The sequence below is a fragment of the Pipistrellus hanaki genome, assembly GCF_964339955.1.
Source record: "Pipistrellus hanaki genome assembly, chromosome: 7".
NCBI lineage: Eukaryota > Metazoa > Chordata > Mammalia > Chiroptera > Vespertilionidae > Pipistrellus > Pipistrellus hanaki.
In genome coordinates, this window is record NC_140509.1 from 74,355,743 (window position 1) to 74,380,018 (window position 24,276).

The following is a 24,276-nucleotide window of genomic DNA, read 5'->3' on the forward strand; positions in this document are numbered from 1 at the left end:
CATCTCCATATTTTATCACAGGTTATGGTATCATCATCCACTTAGACACTCAAGCCAGATATGTGGTAGGTACACTCTTTTTAAAAATATATATATATTTATTGATTTTTTACAGAGAGGAAGGAAGAGGGGCAGAGAGAAAAGTCGATCAGCTGCCTCCTGCACACGTCCCACCGGGGATGTGCCCATAACTAAGGTACATGCCCTTGACCGGAATCGAACCTGAGACCCTTCAGTCAGCAGGCCGACGCTCTATCCACTGAGCCAAACCAGCTTCGGCTAGGCACACTCTTTTTACTTCCCACATCCAACTAATCATTAGGCAGTTTTAGGCCTAAGATACTTATCTACTCCTTCTCCTCTTCTCCAGCTGTTTGATCACTAGCTTACTTAGCTCATATTGTCATCATCATTTCCTCCTACATGTCTACAGCTACCTTCATATAATCAACAACAGCCAACATGACATATGCATCTGATACCGCCATTCCCCTCCTTATAATTTTCCACTTGGAGTATGAAATACACATTTCTTAATATTGCATGCAAAGCCCAGGCCCCTGTTTGTTTCTATAGCCCCACCTTTCACCACTTCCTCCTGTGAACCTTACGCTAAGGGAACCACAAAGTACGTGTGGCTCTTTGTTCACAGCAAACATTTCCTGGCTCTGAGCCCTTGTACCTCTGATTGTAATAGTTTCACTCCTGGATACCATCCACCAGGCCAGAATTCACCGAATAATCCTTAACCACCCACCTCTCCCTGGATTCCCCAAGATGAATGAGATATCCCTTTATAAATTCAATCTCAGGATAGTGAACAAATATTAAAATTATCCTGTATAATAAAAGGCTAACATGCAAATCAACCCAACGGCAGAATAACCAGTCACTTTGGCATGCGCTGACCACCAGGGGGCAGACACTCAGTGCAGGAGCTGCCCACAGGTGGTTAGTGCACTCCCACACAAGGAGCACCGCTCAGCCATGGGGAGTGAGCCTAACCCAGCAACTGGACATCCCGTGAGGGCTCCCAAGCTGCGAGAGGGCGCAGGCTGGGCTAAGCCCCCGCCCCCGCAGTGCATGAATTGCATGCACAGGCCCTCCTCCGGTTTGTGATAAAGATGGGGCATTGGGTGCAATACCATTTAGATCCTAGAAAGTATTTGCCACCAAACAATCAGACTTTCCTCATAACTAAGGTCTAGACGTTGGTACAAGAAAATGATAGCACTGATAACACTGCTCCGAAAGTAATGACTTCAAGCAGTCTGGAGAGTTAAAACATAATCCGTACTGAAGGAGAAGCTATTTTATTTTCTGAATGGGCACTATTTGAAGGCAGTCAGGGGCCTCTCCCTGAATGTGATTTCACAGTGGCGTGTGTGATACCAGAGGACTGCAGGACTGTGAGATCCAACATTAACAGTCCAAGTCCTTCAGCATTCGTAGCTCAGATAGAAGGGCCCACAGGTGCGGCTTTGGTGCTAATTTTATGTGAAAAGGGCAAATTAATCACTCTCTCTGAAAATACGTTCTTGCCCAAAGCAACCTATTACAGGATTCAAGAGAATAAAATATCTAAAGGGAAATAGCATGACAAGTACATTTCCTTAATTCCAAAATCACAATAAATTATGAATGAATATAATTCACTTTCCCCTGACTGCTCTTTCCAGTTACATAACGTCTCTGAAACTGTTTCTACATTTTGAAATGGGTAATTACCCATTCCTCATAACTTTCTTTTTTTTTTTTTTTTAAGTTTTATTTATTTATTTTTTTTACATATTTTCTTGATTTTTTTTTTATTGCCCCCCTCCCTTCCTCCCACACCTCCCCTCCCTCCCCATAGTTTTATGTCCATTGGTTGTACTTATATGCATTTATACAAGTCCTTCGGTTGATCTATTATCTCCCCCTGATATCCCTACCCTCCCCACTGTAATTTGACAGTCTGCCTGTTGCTTTACTTTCTCTATATCTGCCTCTTGGTTCATCAGTTTATAAAGATCTTTATCATCCACCGATGTGTGAGGTCATGTGGTGTTTCTCTTTCGTTGATTGGCTTATTTCACTCAGCATGATGCTCTCCAATTCCATCCAGGTTGCTGCAAATGATGAGAATTCCTTCTTCTTTATGGCAGCATAGTATTCCATTGTGTAGATGTACCATAGTTTTTGGATCCATTCATCTGCTGACGGGCACCTAGGCTGTTTCCAAATTCTGGCTATTGTAGATTGTGCTGCTATGAACATAGGGGTGCATATATCCTTTCTGATTGGTGTTTCTAGTTTCTTGGGATATATTCCTAGAAGTGGGATTACTGGGTCAAATGGGAGTTCCATTTTCAGTTTTTTGAGGAAACTCCACACTGTTCTCCACAGTGGTTGCACCAGTCTGCATTCCCACCAGCAGTGCACGAGGGTTCCTTTTTCTCCGCAACCTCGCCAACACTTGTCGTTTGTTGATTTGTTGATGTTGGCCATTCTGACAGGTGTGAGATGGTACCGCATTGTTGTTTTGATTTGCACCTCTCGGACAATTAGTGACTTTGAGCATGTTTTCATGTGCCTTTTGGCCTTCTGTCTTCTTTTGAAAATATTCTGTTTAGGTCCATTGCCCATTTTTTAATTGGATCATTCATCTTCCTTTTATTTAGTTGTATAAGCTGTCTGTAAATGTTGGAGATTAAACCTTTTTCAGTGGTAATATTTGCAAATATGATCTCCCACACCGTGGGCTTTCTTGTTGTTTTATTGATGGTTTCTTTTGCTGTAAAAAAGCTTTTTATTTTGAAGTAGTCCCATTTGTTTATTTTCTCTTTAGCTTCCATTGCCCTAGGGGCAGTATCAGTGAAGAAGTTATTTTGGCATACGTCTGAGATTTTGCTACCTGTGGATGCTTCTAGTATTTTTATGGTTTCCCGTCTGATGTTTAAGTCCTGTATCCATTTTGAGTTTATCTTTGTGAATGGTGTAAGTTGGTGATCTAGTTTCATCATAACTTTCTTTTGAGAATTAAATGACACAACAAATATAACTTACAAACTACATTACTGTGAAAAATCTTAAGAGTTTCACCAAAAGGTACTGAATAATTAAAATCTAGATGGCACACTGGAACTCAGTATCTCAGAGGGTTAAGGATTTGAAGGGACACATAAGTATAAAACTACAATGGAGACTGACATGTAGCAACTATCAGTATTTGTCAGACAGTATTGTTAGAGATACTAGAGGCTCAATACACGAAATTCATGCAAGGGCCTTGACCCCGGCCCCTGCCCCCGCCCACTGTGGCTGGGGGCCCCTGCTGCCTCTGCCTCGGCCCCCGCCTGCTGCAGCTTGGTCCAGAAGAACGTTCAGAAGGACGTCTGGTCTAATTAGCATATTACCCTTTTATTATTATAGATAATCATTGTTACTGTGGTAAGAACAAAAAGGAACACAGAGCATTGTACAAAGGCATTTTCATGAATAAAATAAAGATGGCATATCAGAATTCAGCACTCCCTATTCATATCTTGGCATTTCTTTTAAAAAAATAAATCACATGAGTATCATCAATGTTACCTCAAAATAGGGAATATGTATGTTGACACTGGAATAAAATAAATGACTCAATTGCTAATTAACTCATAAACCACATTACTTATATATTAGCCTACCAAAATGTATAATTTCCTAATTATTTATCTCTATTCACTGTTTTAGAAAATGTCCTAATTTGAGATGTGGATTATTTAGATAAGAGAAAAATTAAGGTGGTCAGCTGCATGCCATCTAGTTCTGTGACTATATTTGTACCACAATACATAAATGTTGGCATAAATATTCCTCTTATCTTTGTATAAAAATATCTCATTGGGAAAGAAGTGTTTGAGGGATTGTCCTTCAATTTTCTAAATAAAGAGAAAGCTACCCATTTTGAGAAACATTAAACCAACTTTGCTTTAGTAAGCCCATATTCTGAGCAACATTTAACTTTTACATGCGGAAGGAAAAAAAAACAAAAACAGTCAAATCCTTAGAGGTTGTGTAGACAAGTAGAGATGTTTAAACAGCCCCAGAGCTAGAATGGGACAGCTTTCTGTTCCACTGTGACATTTTATTTATTTCTAATCAAGAACTATTTCACACATTTAAAAAATTAGAGGTAACTATCATAGACATATATGGATTCACCACCTATGTTTAATAATGGCAATATGTTACAATATGAACTTGAGAAATAAATTTTTGAAGAGACAATGCTTCCTTTTATATACTGCCTTCTTTATATAATTGTTTCTTAACTTCCTGTTTACTTTAAACTGGCTTACGTCAAATTATCAGTTGAAGGGCCAGAAGATATGGCTACTCTTTTGGAAGTACATTTGCTAAAAAATATATTTATATATACTCAAGAGGGCAGAAATCTGGCCTTGGGAAAATGGGGTTTTAACAATTTAAAACTATGTAAAGGGAAAACATGATATAGATCAGAGCCCAAATCTGGTTACAAGTAACACGAATGAACTAATATTAAAGCATTTGAGAAACGACCAGAAGATTGGGTTACTAACCATTCTTACAAAGGTTACCCCTCCACATTCTCAAAGGCTTCAGAACTGTAATCTTTAATAAAGTTTAGTATTATATTAGACAGTAATACCTAGATTTTTCTATTCTTCTAAAATATAAAATATAAATATAAAAAATCTGTTTACGGGACCTCGCAAGGTCCCGTAAACGGATTCCACCTTCCTTGGCTCCTCTCTTTTCAGCTATGTCAAAGGAAATCCCCTTTCAAGCCCCGGCCTTATGGCCACTGCCTCACCAGGGAACCAGCACGTAGTATGCTTCCCCTTAATTCTGCATAGTTGTTAAAACCGCGGGAAGTTTTCAATGCATTCAGTAAAGTCATTCCAGTTGGCTGCCTTTCCTTTCTAGGGATGTGATTGACTGCTGGCTTATGTCCGCGGGGAGCAGGCCTAAGTCGTCAGTCAGACATCCTCAGCGCAGCTGCGGAGGCAGGGGCAGCCCTCCCAGTGTGGGAGTGACCAGCAGAGGGAAGCTCCTGGAAGTCTCAGAGTTTGCCCCTGGTGGTCAGTGTGCATCATAGTGATTAGTCATTCCGTTGCATATTTCAGTCAATTTACATAATAGCCTTTTATTATATAGGATGACCATCCTAATATTTGAAATGTCATGCAAAAAAAAAAAAAAAAGCATATACACTGCTCATATACAAAATTTTCAATTTAAAAAAAAATATATTTTATTGATTTTTCACAGAGAGGAAGAGAGAGGGACAGAGAGTCAGAAACACTGATGAGAGAGAATCATCAATCAGTTGCCTCTTGCACACCCCCTTACTGGGGATGTGCCCACAACCAAGGTACATGCCCTTGACTGGAATCAAACCTGGGACCTTTCAGTCCGCAGGCCGATGCTCTATCCACTGAGCCAAACCGGTTTCGGCCAAATTTTTCAATTTAGTTATGCGATACCGTTGCTCCTCTAAAATGAAACAGCGCCTATTCTTCTCCTCACCTGCAATAATAGTTATACCTACAAGTCACTTCCACGTTGTAGTAATATTACCCAGTGACAGACAAGAGTCTGTCCTCTCCACCGACAGGCAAGCTCACCTTGCACTTTGGACACTTCTGGGCGTTCCGCTGGCCATGCTCAATCTCGCTGGCCCAGTGGCGCAACAGTTTGTCTCCTTTCTTGTACTCCTTGCAGTTAACACCTTCATGCCAAGGAGAGTGGCACTTAAAACACCAGACGAATTGGCAAGCGGGGCACTGGATCTGTGTAAAGAAATGCAGGGTTAAGCACTCGTAGAGAAATGCCTGCAAGAGTCCAAAGGCTAAGAACGGTGACGCGTGGGGAAATGAGCTAAAGGGTTATCGTGTCCCCAGCTTTTCAGGATCTCCCCCTCTCCGAGACGCAAACCACAATGCCCTGTGCTGGCCGGTTCCGTGATCGGAGGAGCAACGCAGTGCTTTGGCATGGATGGTTCAGCTGTTTGCAGGCGACACTGGAATTAAACACTGGGCACGTTCTGGAAATCAACTTGGTCTTACGAAAATCTCCCAGATCGAAACAGAACGCAACCTGATGCACATCCACACACGCAGGAGGCGGCCTTTCAATTCACTTTCTCTTGAACCAAGTCGCCAAGCATTTCCATTGCTCTCTTTATCAATGGCTTCATTCACTTTTATAAAAATCAAAACGCCCCAGATGCTTCATCAAGTGAAAACACACTGGCAGACATACTGCATTTGCTATGAAGCACACCAGAGATAATGGATATAGTTTTTTTGTTTTTTGTTTTTTTTTTTTGCTATTAATCTAAGGGAGGCTAATTATAAGAATAATACAAAGGGTCCTATTGAAATGTATCAGTCTTGGTGGTTCCGTGGCCTGTTAAGTGGGAAATCATCAGAAAGATATCATTGTATTTTCACTGTGTGGTGGTGTATGTGAGAGTGTGTGTTTGTCTATTCACAGAAAACGTACGTCTTCTATGTGACATGGAAGACTTACCTGACTTCCTTGATTTTGAATGACAGTGGCGTAACTAATTCTTACACAATATTTCTGGTCCTCACTCTCAGAAGACATGGGCAAGCCCTAGCCGATGTGGCTCAGTGGATAGTGTTGGCCTTTGGAATGAAGGGTCCCAGGTTTGATTCCTGGGCAAGGACATATACCCAGGTTGCAGGCTCAACCCCTGGCCTTGACCAACAAGCATGCGGGAGGCAACCAATAGATCTCTCTCTCTCATACCAATGTTTCTCTCTGTGTGTCTCTTCCCCTCCCTTCCACTCTATAAAAATCAATAGAAAAATATACTTTGTGAGAATTAACACACAAAAAAGAAATTTCTGTTCAATAAACAAACTTGAATTTATTTTAAAAACAAAGCAAAAAAGAACAACATGGGCAGTTGTTGACTTTCTGACATGTTTGATTATAGTTAATTAATAAAATATCTGAGACAACACTGATTACGTATGATTTTTCTCCAAATTTCTGCATATTAATTACTTCACATGAGTGAATTTACTGACTACAGTTTGAAAATCAGTTAGAATTTCTTTTGGTAAACAATCAAAGTCACTACTTACTTTGTGGAAAACTACTTTTTTTTTTTTTTACAATGTTGATTCCAATATATACATTAATTGTCAATTATAATCATAACTCAAAAGCACTGCTATTTTCACTTATGTCACGAGTAGACAATGCGCCAAAACTGGTTTGGCTCAGTAGTAGAGCGTCGGTCTGCGGGCTGAAAGGTCCCTGGTTCGATTCCGGTCAAGGGCATGTACATTGGTTGCGGGCACATCCCCGGTAGGGGGTGTGCAGGAGGCAGCTGGTCGATGTTTCTCTCTCATCGAAGTTTCTGGCTCTCTATCTCTCTCCCTTCCTCTCTGTAAAAAATCAATAAAATATATTTAAAAAAAAAAAAGAGTAGACAATGCTATTCCCATGCAAATATGAAGTAACAAAATTACTTTTGCTTTTAATTTACTTAAAAACAAAATAATATTTTGTCTACATTTTAAAAAAAATCTTCGTGTTTACCTATCTGTTGAAACTGTTACATGGTAATGTTTATACTGCTGCATCACATGCATTACTTAGTTTCATCAACAAAATAATTCTGCAAAGTAGGTATGGTCACAAGTTTACAGAGGAAACTAAGGCTCGCAGAGATTAAATGACTTGCCCAGAGTAACATCGCAGGTATGTGTTAAAAAGAAATTGAAACAAGAAGTCAGCTTGGCTCCAAGGCCAGCTTTCTTCTCACTTTCTCAAAGGAAACAGCATTCTTTCGGATCAGAAACCAAATTATAGAAGTCAAAGAAGGTCATGTAACTAAACTATCCAGTAAGTTGGAATTTTACATGATTACCAACATCAGGTGAACTTGAAAAATCTTTTTCAAGGCTTTACTCATATAAAAATTAAGATAATCCTTGGATTTTTTTTTAAAGGACTTTACTAGCCAGTCACTTAAAATAACCATTTTTTTTTTTTTGCTTTTTACTGATCATCAAAGTGAAAATATGTCAGGTTTAAAGAAGACAAATTTAAAGCATGTGAACGCCAGATAATAAAAGAATATGAAGTGATCATCCCTCCATGTCACTGAACTGTGAAGAAAAGACCTAGACATTACTTGGGGCCTAAATGAGTGTGATTTTCAAATGTAATGAATGAAATGAGGAAGCTGTCAGAAGACTCTGCTTTTCCTCATTGTAGCTGCCATTATGTCAGAAGGATCTAAATACTTAATTCAGTTCCCTTTTCGTAGACATGATTCATAATTCTCAGTAACTGGACTCTAGCACCGTCACATAAAATAACTCTGGGTTTTAGTCGGTCAGTCTTAGGTTTCCTTTATGAAATGAACAGAAGGGTGAAGGTCACGACGCTTTGAAACTGGGATCCATTCTATGAATGTTAGACATTACCATGGTTCAAGGATTTCGGGGGCCACGTGCTGAGTGATCACTTCTATGGCTCTCTCATGAAGACCATGAGGAGGGATTCTCCTAAGGGATCAGAATAATACGACATCTGCCTTTGGGTGTCCATACGAGGGACTCCTATCCATTTCTCATACTGAACAACCACATCCTACTGCGGATCCCGCTGCCACGCCTCATGTCAACACAGACTTGGCAGCCAATTGTGGAAGGAGTCTTGCATCAAGCTCTCAAGTGGAGATGAATCCTGCCTCTCGCTGAAAACATGAAAGTAGCTATTGCTTTGCTTTGGATGAAACAGTAAAAGGGCGAACAGCCAACCCCAACAGCCTAATTCTTCAGACTGTACCCGAATGCTCTAAATACTGACTTTTTGGTCTAAGGATGCCTTATTCGTTCTGGCCTTTACTCTATTGGAAAGCAGCCTTGCCTAACTCACCCAGACATCCTCCTCATTCATTTACTGACACCTATTCTTGCACAGGCAGTGCCCTCTCACAAGCACAGACCTCCACAGAGAGCCTGCCCTCCAGGTAACTGCAGTCACACGGGGTCACCACGCTCTCACCTCACTTCCCTGCCTGTGCTCAGAGGAGCAGCACCTGGGAGCTTGTTGCAAACCAAGACTTCATGTCACGCCGAGACCTACTGAATCGGCTGCAATTTCACAAGGTCCCCGATGATTCAAAGACACGCTGCCATTCCAGAAGCTCTGCTCTGTACCATGTGACCCCGTCTCCCCAGACACAATGGACTGACAGCAGGAACGAGACCCTAACCAGGGGTCTTCAAACTACGGCCCGAGGGCCACATGCGGCCCACAGAGGAGTCTGATCCGGCCCGCCAGGTTTTTTGGGCAGTGAGCGCAGCCGAGGTGTTACAGTAGGAATTAGTAGTTCATATAGTCCGGCCCTCCAGCTCTCTGAAGGACCGTGATCTGGCCCCCACTTTAAAAAGTTTGAGGACCCCTGCCCTAAGCCAAACACACGTATCCGGGGGCTGGCAGGCAGCCTGCGAGGTGGCTGGTATGCGCCTTGTGCAGCAGGCAGCTTACCGATGAATAGAGGCTCGCCAAGCCAGACTCTATTTTTTAAAATTTCTTCTTATCGTTGCAAATATAACAGATGTCCCATTCCCACACACCCCCCTCCCCCGCACCGCCTTCACCACACTATTGTCTGTATCCATGGGCCATGATGCACGTTCTTTGGTTAATCTCTTCCCCAGCCCTTTCCCTCTGAGGTTCCTCAGTCTGTTCCATGCTTCTCTGTCTCTGGATCTGTTTTGTCCCTCAGTTGGAGGAGTGAGATGGCGATACACAGACCCTTTGCCTTTGCTGTGGAGGCAAAGACGGAGGCGAGCTTAGTGACCAAAGTGCAGATCAGGGGACGAGGGGACAAGAAAGGGCGGTGTCCGATTCTCCGTGTGGCCTGCCTGGGTGGCGGCAGAGACTGCTCCCCTGCCCTTCCTGCTCCCCGCAGAGCTGGCAGTGAACCTCAGTGAGCGAGGGAGCCCGAGAGAGCACAGCTCTGCGCTGTGTAAGCAGAGAAAGTCCCATTAACACAGTCTGTCTACTGAAACCGTGTGCAGATCAGAAGCTACTTGTTTCAAGACGTCTTCTCTGCTTCCCCCCGACAGATCCAGCATCTGTCTTACAGCACATTTGCACGGCTGCATCTCATTCACCCTGTCTGTCCCTGTACACAACACAGCTCCTGGCGCATGGAAGGTACTCAGTAAATCATGTAAAAAGTGAATTCCTTTGCCCATAGTGAGTACTGTATATTGGCTAACATTAAATGAGTCCAAAGGAAAACAACACATCTGATTTACGACCAGTGACTGAGATGTTATCCCTACCTCTGAGGTCAGCAGATGATGTTTACCAAATATTTTACCCACGTGACACTCCACTGAGCATCATGATCAATGTGCAAACCCTTCTCCCAGAGGCAGGGTGGGCAGTGCTTCGTGAAGAAAGTTATCAGAGTTAGGAATCTTAATGAACACGGACGCCGTAAAAGGTGAAATAACTTCGCTTTACATCTTTAACGTTTGAATTCCCTTGGTTTTTCCAGAGATCTGAGGTCACAGTCACACTCAGAAGACAAGTGAAACCAACCCACTTTTCCTAAGCAAATGGTGTTTTTTCTGGACAGTTCATCATGCCAAATAAAGAAAGAACCCACAAAGTCAAAACAGAGTTCAAAACAGAACAGCTTCCCAGGTAAGTTTTTCTTTGCCTAAATTCCATACATTCCTACATACATAATTATTTTAAATAAAATCACAAAATCACTGCATGTCAAAGTCAGAATATTAGACGACACCCACATGCAGATGTAGCATTACAAATGCAAGCTAACTGGGTTTCCCAAGAAGAATTTGCTTCATTAGAACTTCAGGCTAAGACAAGTACTCAGTAAGGAAACATATCCATCAATTCATTTGCTCGTTCAGCAAGTATTTATTGAGCACCTTCAAGCAGCAGGTACCGAGTGTACTGACTTTAGGCACAGAAAAAAGAACGAAAATACTTGTCCTCAAGGAATGTACTGAAAGCAGCCAGATTTAAACCCAGAGAGGTAGGTAGCCATGTAAGAACTGCAAGAGGAGATGCTTAGACAAGTGGGTACCATGAACAGATGCTCCAGGGGAGAAGGGAGGGTTACCATGGCCTTGAAATATGAGGGGACTGTCACTGGGACAAGTGACCATGGGATAACACTTCAGGAAGAGGCCGGGCCTGAGCCCCACTGAGGCCTGAGAGCTCAGGGTGCCCTGCTGAATCGTCCAAAAACCATGTCCAGTGAGTCTCACCTTAATGCACCTATGTTCTTGACGTCTCTCTCAAAATACACTGTGGTCCAAAAAACTCCTGACACGAAACATGTAAAACTTATGGCTGTCAGACTAGGGTCTGCCTAAAAAAAAACCACACCTGATCCGTGTGTAAATAATAGGCAAGTCTCATAGTTCTAAAAAGCTCTGTAACGAGTTAAGAAGTCCTGACGCCTGCTAGACCACTTTATAACAAGCACCAGGCTTGGCTTACTCTTCTACCCACTCCCCCGCAGGCCCCCAGAGAGAGGGTTCTTCCCTCGTCTCTTGTGCTGAAGATCCGAGGGATGATGCGATAAAGTGAAAAAAGAAACAGTTCCCAGTCCCACTGCAGGTCAGTGTATGGTGGTTGTAAGCCTTGATTCTTACACTTATTGTAGTTTTTGTCAGAGGTGGGCTAAAAAAGCAAATGAATCCCAACATATCCCCCCCCCCCCACACACACACACACACACATTTGGGCTTTTGTTATTAGAAGTTCAAGCACAAGTAAAGACTCTATAAAATACTTCGGCTAATTTATGCATCAAGAAAGCAACAGAGAACAACTTTAACAAAGCATGTCATTAGTAACTAGAGGGCAAAGTGTATCCTAATAAAATTTAGTATCGATAGTACTGCATCATCGCTGTGTGATATATATATTTTTCAAGGTAACATATATAACACACCCATTCATCTAAGCTTACTTCGTTAAACTGGATCAGATGGTATCATTCTTCTCTCCTTACAAATCTATGCTAGCAACAATCACTTAAAAAAAACGCTTTTTTTTTTGTCGGGTCCTGACATCAACGATGCATTAATTCCCAGTATGTGTCCCAAACTAAACTGATCTTGCAGGGCTGATGCACAATCTAATGCTCAGTTTGTAAACACTGTCAACTTAAAGGGCTGGTGTCAGAGAGAAACCGAAGAGCAAAGCAGCATGCTAGCTACACTGTCATGGGAAAGCTTTAAACATTTTTACACAGAAATGTAATCTCACGTCATCTTCACAAGAAGGAAGCTTAAGCACTGGTCATTCTTTCATCTATCTCATTACACATGCAAGTTACTTATTAGAAATATGATTAAAGAGGTGCGGCTGGGATTTGAAAAAACAAAGGATTGACAGGCCCCCCAGAAGCAGAAATTGTAAAGAAGTTTCTGGAGCCCAGTGAGAATAAGAAACATGGGTGAGAGAACACATATGGGGAAGCTATATTCGGGTAGGGATACACCTAATGTGAGAGCTGTGCACTGACTTAGGGGGTGGGGAAGCAATGCATCCACTACTCTCTCTTTTCATACCATCTTTTGCCAATGGCAACCCTTGGCCAAACACAGATAGAAATGAAGATGGTAAGGAGCCTGGAGAAGCAGTCCAGAGAGGCACTTTCTAGAATACAGGACAGGTCAGGGATGGTTCAACAACAGACACAGGAAGATGATTGCCCAAATTCCAGCCGTTCACTTAAGCATTATCTCAATTACGCCAATTAGAAACAACAAGCCCATTCATTTGATTATGCTCTTAAAGACCTTATTAAAGCTCTTTTATACCACTTGAGGAAATAATGTATTTGTGCGGTTTTATAATGTATTTGTGATTTCTACCCAGAAGGTTTATAATTATGAGAAAAAGGAATGCTAAACATATCATGTAGGAACACAGGGCAAGTTTTCCCATGACAATTTATTGGGTTTCTTTCTTTTACCTTATGATGAGTCCAAATACTAATTTGTGAGTAATCAAGGTTTTGCTTTACCTTTGTGGGGATTACTATTAGTTTTGCTTCAAGGAAACCATGAAGAGAATTACCTCTAACACGTTCCCTATGCTGATTCAAGGTATGTCTGCCCTCCAGTGCACTCCAAATCAATGTGAAAATGGGGATCTACACTTGGAAATAAGAAGGAAACCTAGAACTACTCCTACCTCCATAAAATAACAACATTCAATAATGTTCAATGATTTTTCATCTTCTCTCTTCCATGAAAGACTACAACTTGCACTACTTCCCCAAACATACTTTTTTCATTTCTGTGAATTCAGTGACCATCCCCCCTCCTAAATATTAATGGTTTCCATTGGATCACTACTGAGCATAAGATCCATGTTTCCTGAAAATCTCTTGGATGCCCCAAAGGGTCTTCAAACTTAACATTATCAACACATCTTAAATGGAATTAGTTTTCCACCCACTAAAACCACACATCTTCCTCAAGATAGAGTCCGTTTCATCCCTCTTTTACTCCCACCATCCATCAGTCACCCAATCTTTTACTCCACCTCTTTTCTTTTTACTCCTCTATCCCCTTCCCAGTAACCCAGGGTTGCTCATTCTGCTGTCCTTGCCAAAAGATGAGAACAAGCGTAATAATCTCTAGCATGTGTTGAGAGCACTTAGGATATGTCAGAGATGGTGCTAAGCACTTAATGTGTGTGACATCATTTAGTCCTTACTAAACTCTTATGACAGGTACTATCACCACCCCAACTGCCACTAAAAGATGCACATGCTGTACTCAAGGTTATAAAGATGGTATGAGGCAGCGTGAAAGTTTATTTTTCATTTTATTATTGAAATGTATTTTTATTTATTTCAGAGAGGGAGAAAGAGATACATCAATGATGAGAGAATCACTGATCAGCTGCCTCCTACACACCCCCTACTGGGGATCGTGCCCTTGACCAGAATCAAACCTGGGACCCTTCAGTCCGCAGGCCGATGCTCTATCCACTGAGCCAAAGCAGCTAGGGCCAGGATGAGAGTTTAAATCGAGTTTGAAATTAGTGCTCTTTCTACCTTTTCCTGCTTGACACATTAAAAATTTCAAGGCTTAGTTTAATGTGTCTAGTCTTCAGTGAAGCCTTCCCAATCTCTTCTATTCTTTCTTTTCCTATGCTCTCAGTATTTCCCATCCACATTCATTATAACACACATTCTTACTTATACATTGGCCCATTTATTAGTTCCTTTCACAAATATACTTTGAGAGCATACTCTACCTGACACAGTGTGTGATACAGGTTATCAGCAGTAAGCAGGCCTGGGCCTGGCCTCCTGAAGACCAGTGGGAAGGAGAGACTTTAGGTAAATAACCACACAAATACACCATAAAGTCCCCGATGATAATTGCTATGGGGAACAACTTCAGGTGCTGGTGACGTGTCTGTCTCCAGGCATCGCATGAGTGCCAGGAAAGCCGCAACCTCAACCTTTTTATTTCCCCATCACTGACTTGTTCCATGATACCCAGTTGGAGTTGAGGTCATAAATTAAAGGAACTGTTTAGGTTTGAAATTAGATTTCTAATTGGAAACAATAAAATCAAACTGGCAGAAATGGAATGGTAAAACTTTTTGGCCTCATGACAAGATCTGAAGGGGCAAGAAGACAAATATTATTGCATGAAAAAGGCTGTCTCAATGTAAATCTCTCAATTCAGGAATGCATTTGTTATATTTGATATAGTATGAGTTTGACAGAGTTCAGAATATAATGAAAACCTCTATTTATTCAAACATTTGCCAGAAGGGAGATGCTGAGTGAAGGATGGAAGCATAAACTGGCACCTGAGAGAGTTCTTGTTACTGCTTGTCAATATATTGTTTACAACTTTTTCATCTACTGAGTACAAAAAAAATTAACAAGTTATACTAATAAGCCTCCCAAACTATTCAAATGAAATCCCCAAATATGATATTTGAGATCTCAAATTTCATGTGAAATACAATCAAAGGAATTTCTTGCTATAAAATAACTGTGGTAGTTTCAAGCAATTTTTAACCTACTGTGCTAAATGCCTCTGAACTGACAGCCAAGGATTATAAATACCCAAAGTGAGATATTCTGGATTGAGGTATTGTACCTCAATGACACAGAAAGAATAATACTGAAATATACATTACAAAGTTTTTATCAATAAACACAAAACCTGCAGTAGGCTGTAAACAACAATAGAAAAAGATTTTAAATTGCTCAGACATGTCACGCAGTATTAGCAACCTTTTTTATTTGTTGCCTTGACTCAATTTATTGCATTAAATACTTGGATGTACTGCTCTTAAAGTTATGATAAACTTGGAAGTGGGTTCTATTTTTTTGGAAATGCAATTTTAAAAAATTCAGCAAACCTAAAAATTATCCATTGGTTCACCACAGAGAAGGAACAGCCTAGTCTCATTGGTTTGCTGGGGTATCTATGTCCCTGCTCATAACATCCAGACTGGTACAGGCATGTCAATCAGGCAGTTAATGCTCATGTGAGAGCTTGGAGTTCAATGGTTTGATGATGAAAACGCTACATTAATATTACACTAAACAGTCAAATCATTTCTTCAGGAATTGCTTGAATGAGTCCTAGAAGTTTGTGCAATATAAAACAGAGGGATTATTTACGTTTTCTGTTACAGGTCTTCTATAAAAGTAAAAAGGAGTAACAGCCATGATCATCCTCCAATTCTCTGTAGCTTTATTTTTCTTGAACGTTGTTTAATAGTTTAATTTTACACTGAGATTTTCATCTCTCACCCATTTCCAGAGATTTTAACTGCTTCATAATCAGTAACATTTATTAAAATAAACATACATATATGTATATAGATAGATAGATAGATAGATAGATAGATTGATTTCAGGAGGAAGGGAGAGGGAGAGATAGAAACATCAATGATGAGAAAGAATCATTGATTGGTGCCTCCTGCATGCCTCACACTGGGGATTGAGCCCACACCCAGGTATGTGCCCTGACCGGGAATAGAACCAATAGGTCCACACTCAACCACTAAGCCACACCAGCTGGGCAGTAACATTTATTTTGTATTGAATTCCCCCTCTCCATAAATTTCCTTCTTTGCTCACAAAAGTTAAAAACCTAAGTTTATTAGATTTGAGGCTTTGATCCATTTGCCCCCTTGCTTCTCTTCTTACCTACAACTGCACTGGCAGACACTGGAGGAAGCCTGATACTGGGAAATGTTACCAGAGTGCCCTTGGTTCATTCAGAATTATACAAATATGGGATCCTATCATTTTAATATTTTCTATATGAACTACATCTACACTGTGATAAATATGTTCATAAGATAATTTGGTGATTTGGGATGAAATGAAATCTGTAACATTTTACTATTGCTATAATTGCATCTTAAATTATATTGCCTTGTATCCACTTCATAAGAGCAATATATTTTTAAATTGTTTCCACCTTGATTCAATTATCCTATAAAAGGGTAATATACAAATAGGCCGAACAGAAGAATGACCAGTGGCTATGAGGCATACTGACCACCAGGGGGCAGACACAAAACGTAGAAGCTGCCCCCTGGTGGTCAGTGCACTCCCACAGGGGAGTGCTGCTCAGCCAGAAGCCGGGCTGATGGCTGGTGAGTGCAGCGGCAGTGATGGGAGCCTCTCCCGCCTCTGCAGCAGCGCTAAGGATGTCCGACTGCTGGCCCATGGGGATCCTAAGCCATCAGTCAGACATCCCCTGAGGGCTTCTGGACTGCAAAAGGGCACAGGGAGGGCTGAGGAACATCCCCTCCCCCCCTCCCAAGTGCACGGATGACATGCATTGGGCCTCTAGTGTCTACATATTTTAAATGATACAAGTTCTAAAATAGTATAGTCTGAGTTTACATATATTTGTAAATATTTAAATTATAAATATATAACTAATATAAATGTATATTATATAATATGTATAATATATCATTCTAAATGTAATTTAGAAAAAATTAAATATCCTACATTATGGAATAATACGTCCTTGTAAAACAAATAATTTCTGACAGCATCAATAACATAGAATTGGAATAAAAATAACCTAAGACTATAAAGTCAAATAAAAGTATTCTATTGCTAAGTCAGCATTCAAAATCACTGTGAGTGTATTATTTAGGTTATAAAATTTTGTAACTGCAATTGCACTTTTAAAGAGAAGACGATATGAAAGTCTTCCTTACAGTTATGCCTTGAAGAGACAAACCTGCACAAAACTAGAAAATAAAAACTAACTAGGAGGGTCTAGCAGTTTCAAAAACCAGTGGGCCTTTAAGAGGCTTTCACCCACCTAATCTAGCTCATCACTACAATGGTGTGGAGGAAACTGCTAGCCAAGAAGCCATGGTCCCCTCAAAGCTACAGAAGGGAAAATGCAGCCACTATTTCCTCCGAGCCACGGAACATGGGTGACAACTTACCTTCCATGGAGATGACTTCAAACAGCCCTTGAGACCACTTCATCCTGCCATTCTGCTGCAATGACAAGGATGAAAACTACTGCCGCAGCCTCACCGCTTTTCCGCTTCCTTTACTGCAAAGCTCCCAGGGCTGCTGCCTCTTAGAGTTCCCTGGTGAGGCTCACGAATTTGCCAGACAACTGTTCTGGGCTGAGCCTGGGGCCTGGTGTCTGAAAGCGCTCCAGTGATTCCAGTGTGCGGTCCAGGCCTGTGAACTGTTGGCTCGCACCCAGAGTTGCTGCCATAAGTTTCCCTGCCTTCAGCTTGCTCTTCTGTGGCATCCTCTATGAACACTGCCAGAATGATCTTTCCGTAAGGCCTACAGAATGCAAGTCACACTCCTGAGCACCAAGTGAAAGACTCCACAGGACCTGCTCTCAAACACCGGACCAGCTGCCTCCCCGACGCTCTCCCCACAAGCTCCACCAGCTCTTGTTTCCCACACGTCAGCCTCGGCCTCTGGGCCTGAGCACTGACTCATCTCTCGCTCTGAGATGCTCTCCGCTGTTTATCTGCCTGGAAGAGTGTCTTCTCTGTGAAGCCTCTCCTGACATCCGAAGCCCCAGCCTCCCATCATGCTCCCAAAGCACAGGTGCACGGGTCTCACGGGGGTCTGTCTGGTTTTGCTGTTGGACTCTCACCATCATTAGGCTTTTTTTTGGAGCAAGGAGTATGTCTCACTTGCCTCTGTATCCCCCAAACTTAGCACACTGCCCAGCGTATACGGACATTTTGTATGTGCTGAATAAATGAACGAACAGCATTTTATACTATTTCCACTTATTACCAACAGAGTCAGACGGGATTCATATTGGGTCTGTGAACAACTCAAGCTTATAGTAAATTTAAGGCATCTTAATATTCATTTAACATTTAGTAATAGGACCATTTCTTTCAAGATTAGCCTTTCAATTGAATGTGAAACACGGTTCAAGTCAAAGAAAAACCTTCATTAAGTCCTCAAGAGTGCTCTCTGATTATCAGCCTCCCCAGACCACACCTTTTCAGAATCAGAGCCAACAGATACTCATCTTGGAGTACGGGTAGGGAAGGAAGCCCCCTTAATGCCCACCACAAGTTGGCCCACTTTGGCTGCTCCCATCATGTGACATGGAACCCACAACTCTGGTGAACATGCTTACTTTGTATTTGCTTTCTGATCTGGAAGGGGTGGGAATATGTCCTTTTTTCTTGAAGGTTGTAAAGTGCTTGCATTGAGGGCATGGCTTGGTGCTGGCATCAATACGGCCAAGTTCCAAGAAGTATTTATATTTTATGGAGTCTTCATGCGTTAGGTTATAGACAACCGTTGTTTCTTCCAGGAATTCAAAGCATTCTGTGATAGGGCATTTGATTTCTACTTGGCCAAGCTGTACCTGCATGAAAGAGCAGAGGGGAGAGAAAACAAAACCATTGGTTATTGCATCTCTCTTCTTTTTCTTCACATAGTACTTTTTAATGATTATAGAAAATAATTACCTGTTATCTTTCATGATTCCTAACATGGTAAATGCTAAGCACATTGGTACCTATATTGAGCAGTACCAAAAATAACTAATCACTCTATAATGTTTCCAAAATGATTTATAGTGTGTTTAAGCATTCTCTCTCATTACAGTATTTGTGACTGCCAATGGACTTAAACCACAGGCTCACCAAAGTAGCAAATTATCACACCCCCCCCTCTGGAAACCCCAGGGTGAGACAGCCACTAAAGGAACAGCTGGGATGATAAGGTATTCCAGATATGTCAACCTTACTCCAGAACACCTCAGCACTAAACTTCAGGCACATGCAACCATTTTAAAAGGACAAAAAAGGAGATTATGAATATATATCTATATGTGTAATTTAAAAACTGCCTGCTGAAAGGGTAAATTATTACATACTTTTATGCTACTATTGTACAAAACAGGATCCACAGAGGTTTTTCCAAATATTTGCCCCACATGATTTTTTTCTATTTTTTATAAGTCTGCCTATAGTTGCAATCAGATTTTATTGCATCGTTAAAAGAGTTATGATGTTATTATAACCCACATTATGTTTTATCACAAATCATTTTCATTTATAGCTCAAGACAGAAGTCCTCTGAAGATTTTTAAATAGACAGAAACTATGTGTGCTATTATAAGAAACTGGCTTAATGAGATGGACAAGACATTTTTAAAAATTAATGTTTCCTCTCTCACATTCTGTCGACGTTTGTCCAGCCCATGTCTGAGCCCGGTACTAGGTTAGGCACTGGAGCTTTGCAAGTGTCTGTCAGCCAAGAGGCAGCCGTGACACAAGTGGTGAATATGGCTAACAGGGTGTCAGGGAGGATACGGGGGAGGCTTGGTAACCTCACACGCAGAAGGTTCAGATGAGTCTTCTTGGAAGAAGCGAGGTTTCAAGTGAGATCTTAAGATTAGTAAGACTTTGTCAGACAAAATAAAAGCTGTTTCCACCGACAGAAGACACAGCAGGGGCCAAAGAGCACAGAGCACGCTGCAGGAGGGACACCCATATCTTTCCCACATGCCAGTGGGTCCATCGTGCCCTCCGGTACACGCACCCTAACTTAAAGATGCAGCCTTAGTGGCCCTGGGCGATGGGAGGAAGACTGAAGTACAAAGGGTAGTTCAGAAGGATGAGGCTGTAAAGACAGATCAGAGCACCAGGGCAGAGTATCAGAGCACGAAGCCATCAGAGAAGTCTGGACGTTTTCCTATGAGAATGGAAAACTGTGGTTTTAGCGTGTAAAAGAGGACTTCTTTTAATTCCACACAGAAGCGGCTCTCTTGGGCCATCTCAGTGACTCTTATTTTTGGGGAAGAAACATACTTTAGGGGGGTAACAGCCGGAATTTTTTTATTTTATTTTTTTGTCCCAGGTCAATGTTTTAATCTGGCCTCCCTCAACTATAAATGTATTTGTCCTAACTATATAAATGTTAACAATGGAAGTAGCAATTTCACAGCTACCAGGAACAGTCAGATCCTTTAGGAATGGAATATCCTTTAGGGACCAGAATGCAAGGCAGCTTACGGGAGTGGGTTATCTCGTTACTCCTCTGGCAGTGGTGTTTGTTACGATGCCACATTAGGATACCTGCCATCTAACATCCAACCAAATGCCTTTTCTTCTAAAGTGTTCCTCAAATCTGCCTGCAAATCTACGCCATCTCCGTGGGACACATCATTTCCTTATGCTTCCACGCTGTCTGCATTTTGCCTTTTCCATACCTTCTTTCCGAAAGCTCCCAAATCAACTACCCCACTACACTGAGTCAAATGATCTCACATCATATTTCCACTGCTAACTGCCCCCATCTATTTATTTATTGTTATTTTATGGTCTTTCTTCCTTTTATGGTGTGGAGCCCGAATCTACTTCCAGGACAACGGCATGAGTCACTTGAAGTATTTGTTGAAAACTCAAGTTTACTGGCCCACAAAGCATCTACAGAATATTAATCATTGATGAAAAGCTAGTCACTGGCAATTTAGAGCAATTACTCATACAACCCTTTGAATTACTCATACCTCTTCGTACGAGCAATATCCATCTTTTCATAATAAAAATGCTACTCATGGCCTAGAACTCTTGGCCTCTACAAGTCTATCTTTTTTTCCCCCCCTCAGAATAATTTCCTGAAAAAAATCACTAGCAAACAAGTCATCATGATTAAGCAAAATACATTTTTTTATTTCATCAAGATAACATATTTCATCAATTCAAGCATGCATTTTTTTTCAACATTTTAATATCTCAGAAGGCAAGATTATCTTACAATCAATAGTCTTTAAACTATGGCTTAATGCCATAGTTTAATTTGCAGTGTTTTTATTTCCCTGGTGGCTCAGAATACAATACTGCATCCTACAATTGATCATGTCTTAGATTTCAATGAAATGTGGTTTTTATGGGTTAGGCCAGTGGTTGGCAAACTCATTAGTCAACAGAGCCAAATATCAATAGTGCAACGACTGAAATTTCTTTTGAGAGCCAAATTTTTTTAACTTAAACTTCTTCTAACGCCACTTCTTCAAAATAGACTCGCCCAGGCAGTGGTATTTTGTGGAAGAGCCACACTCAAAGGGCCAAAGAGCTGCATGTGGATTGTGAGCCGCAGTTTGTATTATAGTATGATGGCCTCTGGAGAGATGGAGAGAGAGCCAGGACTTCTAGTGGAAGCAATTTATGATGCACAGGTGAATAAACCAGGCAGACTATAATCAGTTATGACAGATACCACCAGAGAAGGTACCTGAAGAGGTGCCAACTTAACCTGAGGACTACAGGGCCTGTCAGGCAGAGAACTTGGGGGAAGGGACTGCAGGCAAAGGAAACAAGGACAGGGGCCCCAGGACAGAAGGTGCCCAGTGCGCCTGTGCTCCGAGAACAGAATTGGGTGACTGGAACACATCCGCAACGAGCCAGAACACACAGGCCTTGCTGGCTGTGGTAAGAAGTGTGAATTGTATTCTACGTTCAATATGAATCATTGACTGGTTTTATGATGAGTGATATACCTCAAGTTACATTAACCTGTTAACTGAGCGGGACGTATAACTACGTCAAACATAAACAACATCCGGTAGGGGTAGGACATATGAATACGTCCTTGAAATATATGTTGTGCCCTGAAACGGGTGGGATGTACAATATATTTCCGAACAACAAAGGTATTAGTCATCCATACATGTCTCGACATGAATTTAAGACACGGAGGGAATCAGTATAATTTCGCTAGTGAGAGTGGTGGACGTGTTCAACAAGAATTGTTTTGGAGTTAACACATGACTTACTGAATAAAGGGTATAGGATTTACTTAGATAATTTCTATACGTCAATTCATTTGGCTGAACTCTTGTGTCAAAACAATACAGACATTGTTGGAACAATGAGGATAAACGGAATCCCCAGTGAAATAAAAACAAAAAAATTACAGAAAAATGAATATATGTAAGATTCAAAGACAAACTTACGGTTTTAAAATGGAAGGATAAAAGAGACGTATTGATGCTCAGTTCTATTCAATATGACGAAAAGACAATGATTGAAAAGAGAGGAAGAAGGCAAGAAAAACCAAACGTTGTTCTGGATTATAACAAGAATATGGGTGGCATTGATTTGGGAGATGGAGTTATGGTGGCCTACACGGCTGCCGGTAATAGGGTAAAAAATTTTATTAAAATTTTTTTCTATGATTAATTGATATGTGCTGCTTCAATGCATATATTATATACAAAAAAGATAAAGGTCATTTGGATCGATTACACGTTTTGATAGAGTGTGTAGAGAAATTGGTAGATAACAACATAGTGAAAACCCACCCAAAGACACCAACAAGCAGCTCTACATCTAAACCATCACGCTTAGTTGAAAGGCATTTTCCAGAACAAATGAAAAGCGATATAGGAAAAACTAAATCCAGGAAATGCCGAGTTTGCTACAAAAAGGGTGTTAGGAAAGAATCTACATACTGGTGTCTGGATTGTAAGGTAGCACTATGTATCAACAATTTTTTTAAAATATATAACATGGAAGTTGAGTTTTGAATTTTTACATCTATATTTTAATTTTTTAAACTCAATATTTCTACTTTATTTGTGTGCTTTTGTTTATTGTTCTGTAATTGTTAACTTTTTTATATTTTTATTGTGTATAGAAATAAAATATATATATTTTTTGTAATCTTTATAATTGTAAAATTTGTAATTTTTTAATTCGATGTTTCCATTTTTTTGTTGGTATTCTTTTCTATTTGTTTGTAATTTTGTATTTTCCTTTCTGCTTTATATATAAACAATATATATATATATGTATATGTATATATATATATATATATATATCATAGTCTTTTCATTTATTTTAAGTATAAATAAAAAAATAATAATAATATGAAATTACATCCTCTGGCCGTGACGTACTGACACGTCCTAGTGAAAGATTAAGCGCCCATTATATGTTGTGTAATTAAAAAGGGAATTCCCCGTTAACAGGTTAAAAAATCAGTCAGACTCTTCCTGTAGAATGAACTGAAGGAGAACAGAAGTGGAAACTGGGAGAATGGTAGGACTCTGGATTGCACCTGTTCTTACGACCAGTGGCATCTAACTGGCCACTGTCCAGGCTGGAGATGATAGAAGATGGAACTAGGTAGCCAGAGGTAGGCAGGGGTTCTATATGGAAGTGAACCAAATGGAGTTTGGTGATGAACCAGATATGGAACATAAAGTAAAGGAAGAAATCAAGGATGATTCTATATTTTTGCTTGAAATAATAAGATTGGTAGGTGTTACTAAGTTTTTAATAAAATATAGTTTATGTGGACATGTGATATTTGTTGGAAGTGATTCACTGCAAATTTATTATAGTAACAAGAATAAAGATCCCTAATTCATCCAAAAAACATATTGAGCTCCTACAGTATCATAGATAAAAGATATAAAGTAGTCTAAGTCATGAATCATGCCTTAGTGTAATATGAGGATACAGTAATTAAATTTGTGTTGACAGTCTCTTCTAGCAACTCGGGATTTGACGGTACTAATTTATTTAGTATTTTACCCAATGTTTGAAATTCTTTTATTAGGGATAATCATAAACATATGCAAAAGTTGGCAGATTGGTATTATGAGACCGTAAGGACTCCTTCTTCTGCTTCAACAATAATCAACTCTTGTGTTTTTTCCCCCCTGTGTGCTGACACAGATGGCCCTC

At 40.6% G+C, this 24,276-nt stretch overlaps 1 protein-coding gene and 1 pseudogene across 2 annotated transcripts in view; one reads left to right on the plus strand and one right to left on the minus strand.

Moving 5' to 3' along the window:
- The window catches only part of LOC311626040 (eukaryotic translation initiation factor 5-like), a 426,341-nt pseudogene that overhangs the window by 324,218 nt on the left and 77,847 nt on the right, over nt 1–24,276 (plus strand). The window lies entirely within an intron of this gene.
- The window catches only part of RNF217 (ring finger protein 217), a 103,218-nt gene that overhangs the window by 16,243 nt on the left and 62,699 nt on the right, over nt 1–24,276 (minus strand). The window contains exons 2-3 of the mRNA XM_084889642.1: nt 18,708–18,941; nt 5,637–5,801 (exon numbers count right to left, since the gene is read on the minus strand). Coding sequence (XP_084745768.1) covers nt 5,637–5,801; nt 18,708–18,941 — 399 coding nt within the window. The remainder of the gene's footprint in view (nt 1–5,636; nt 5,802–18,707; nt 18,942–24,276) is intronic.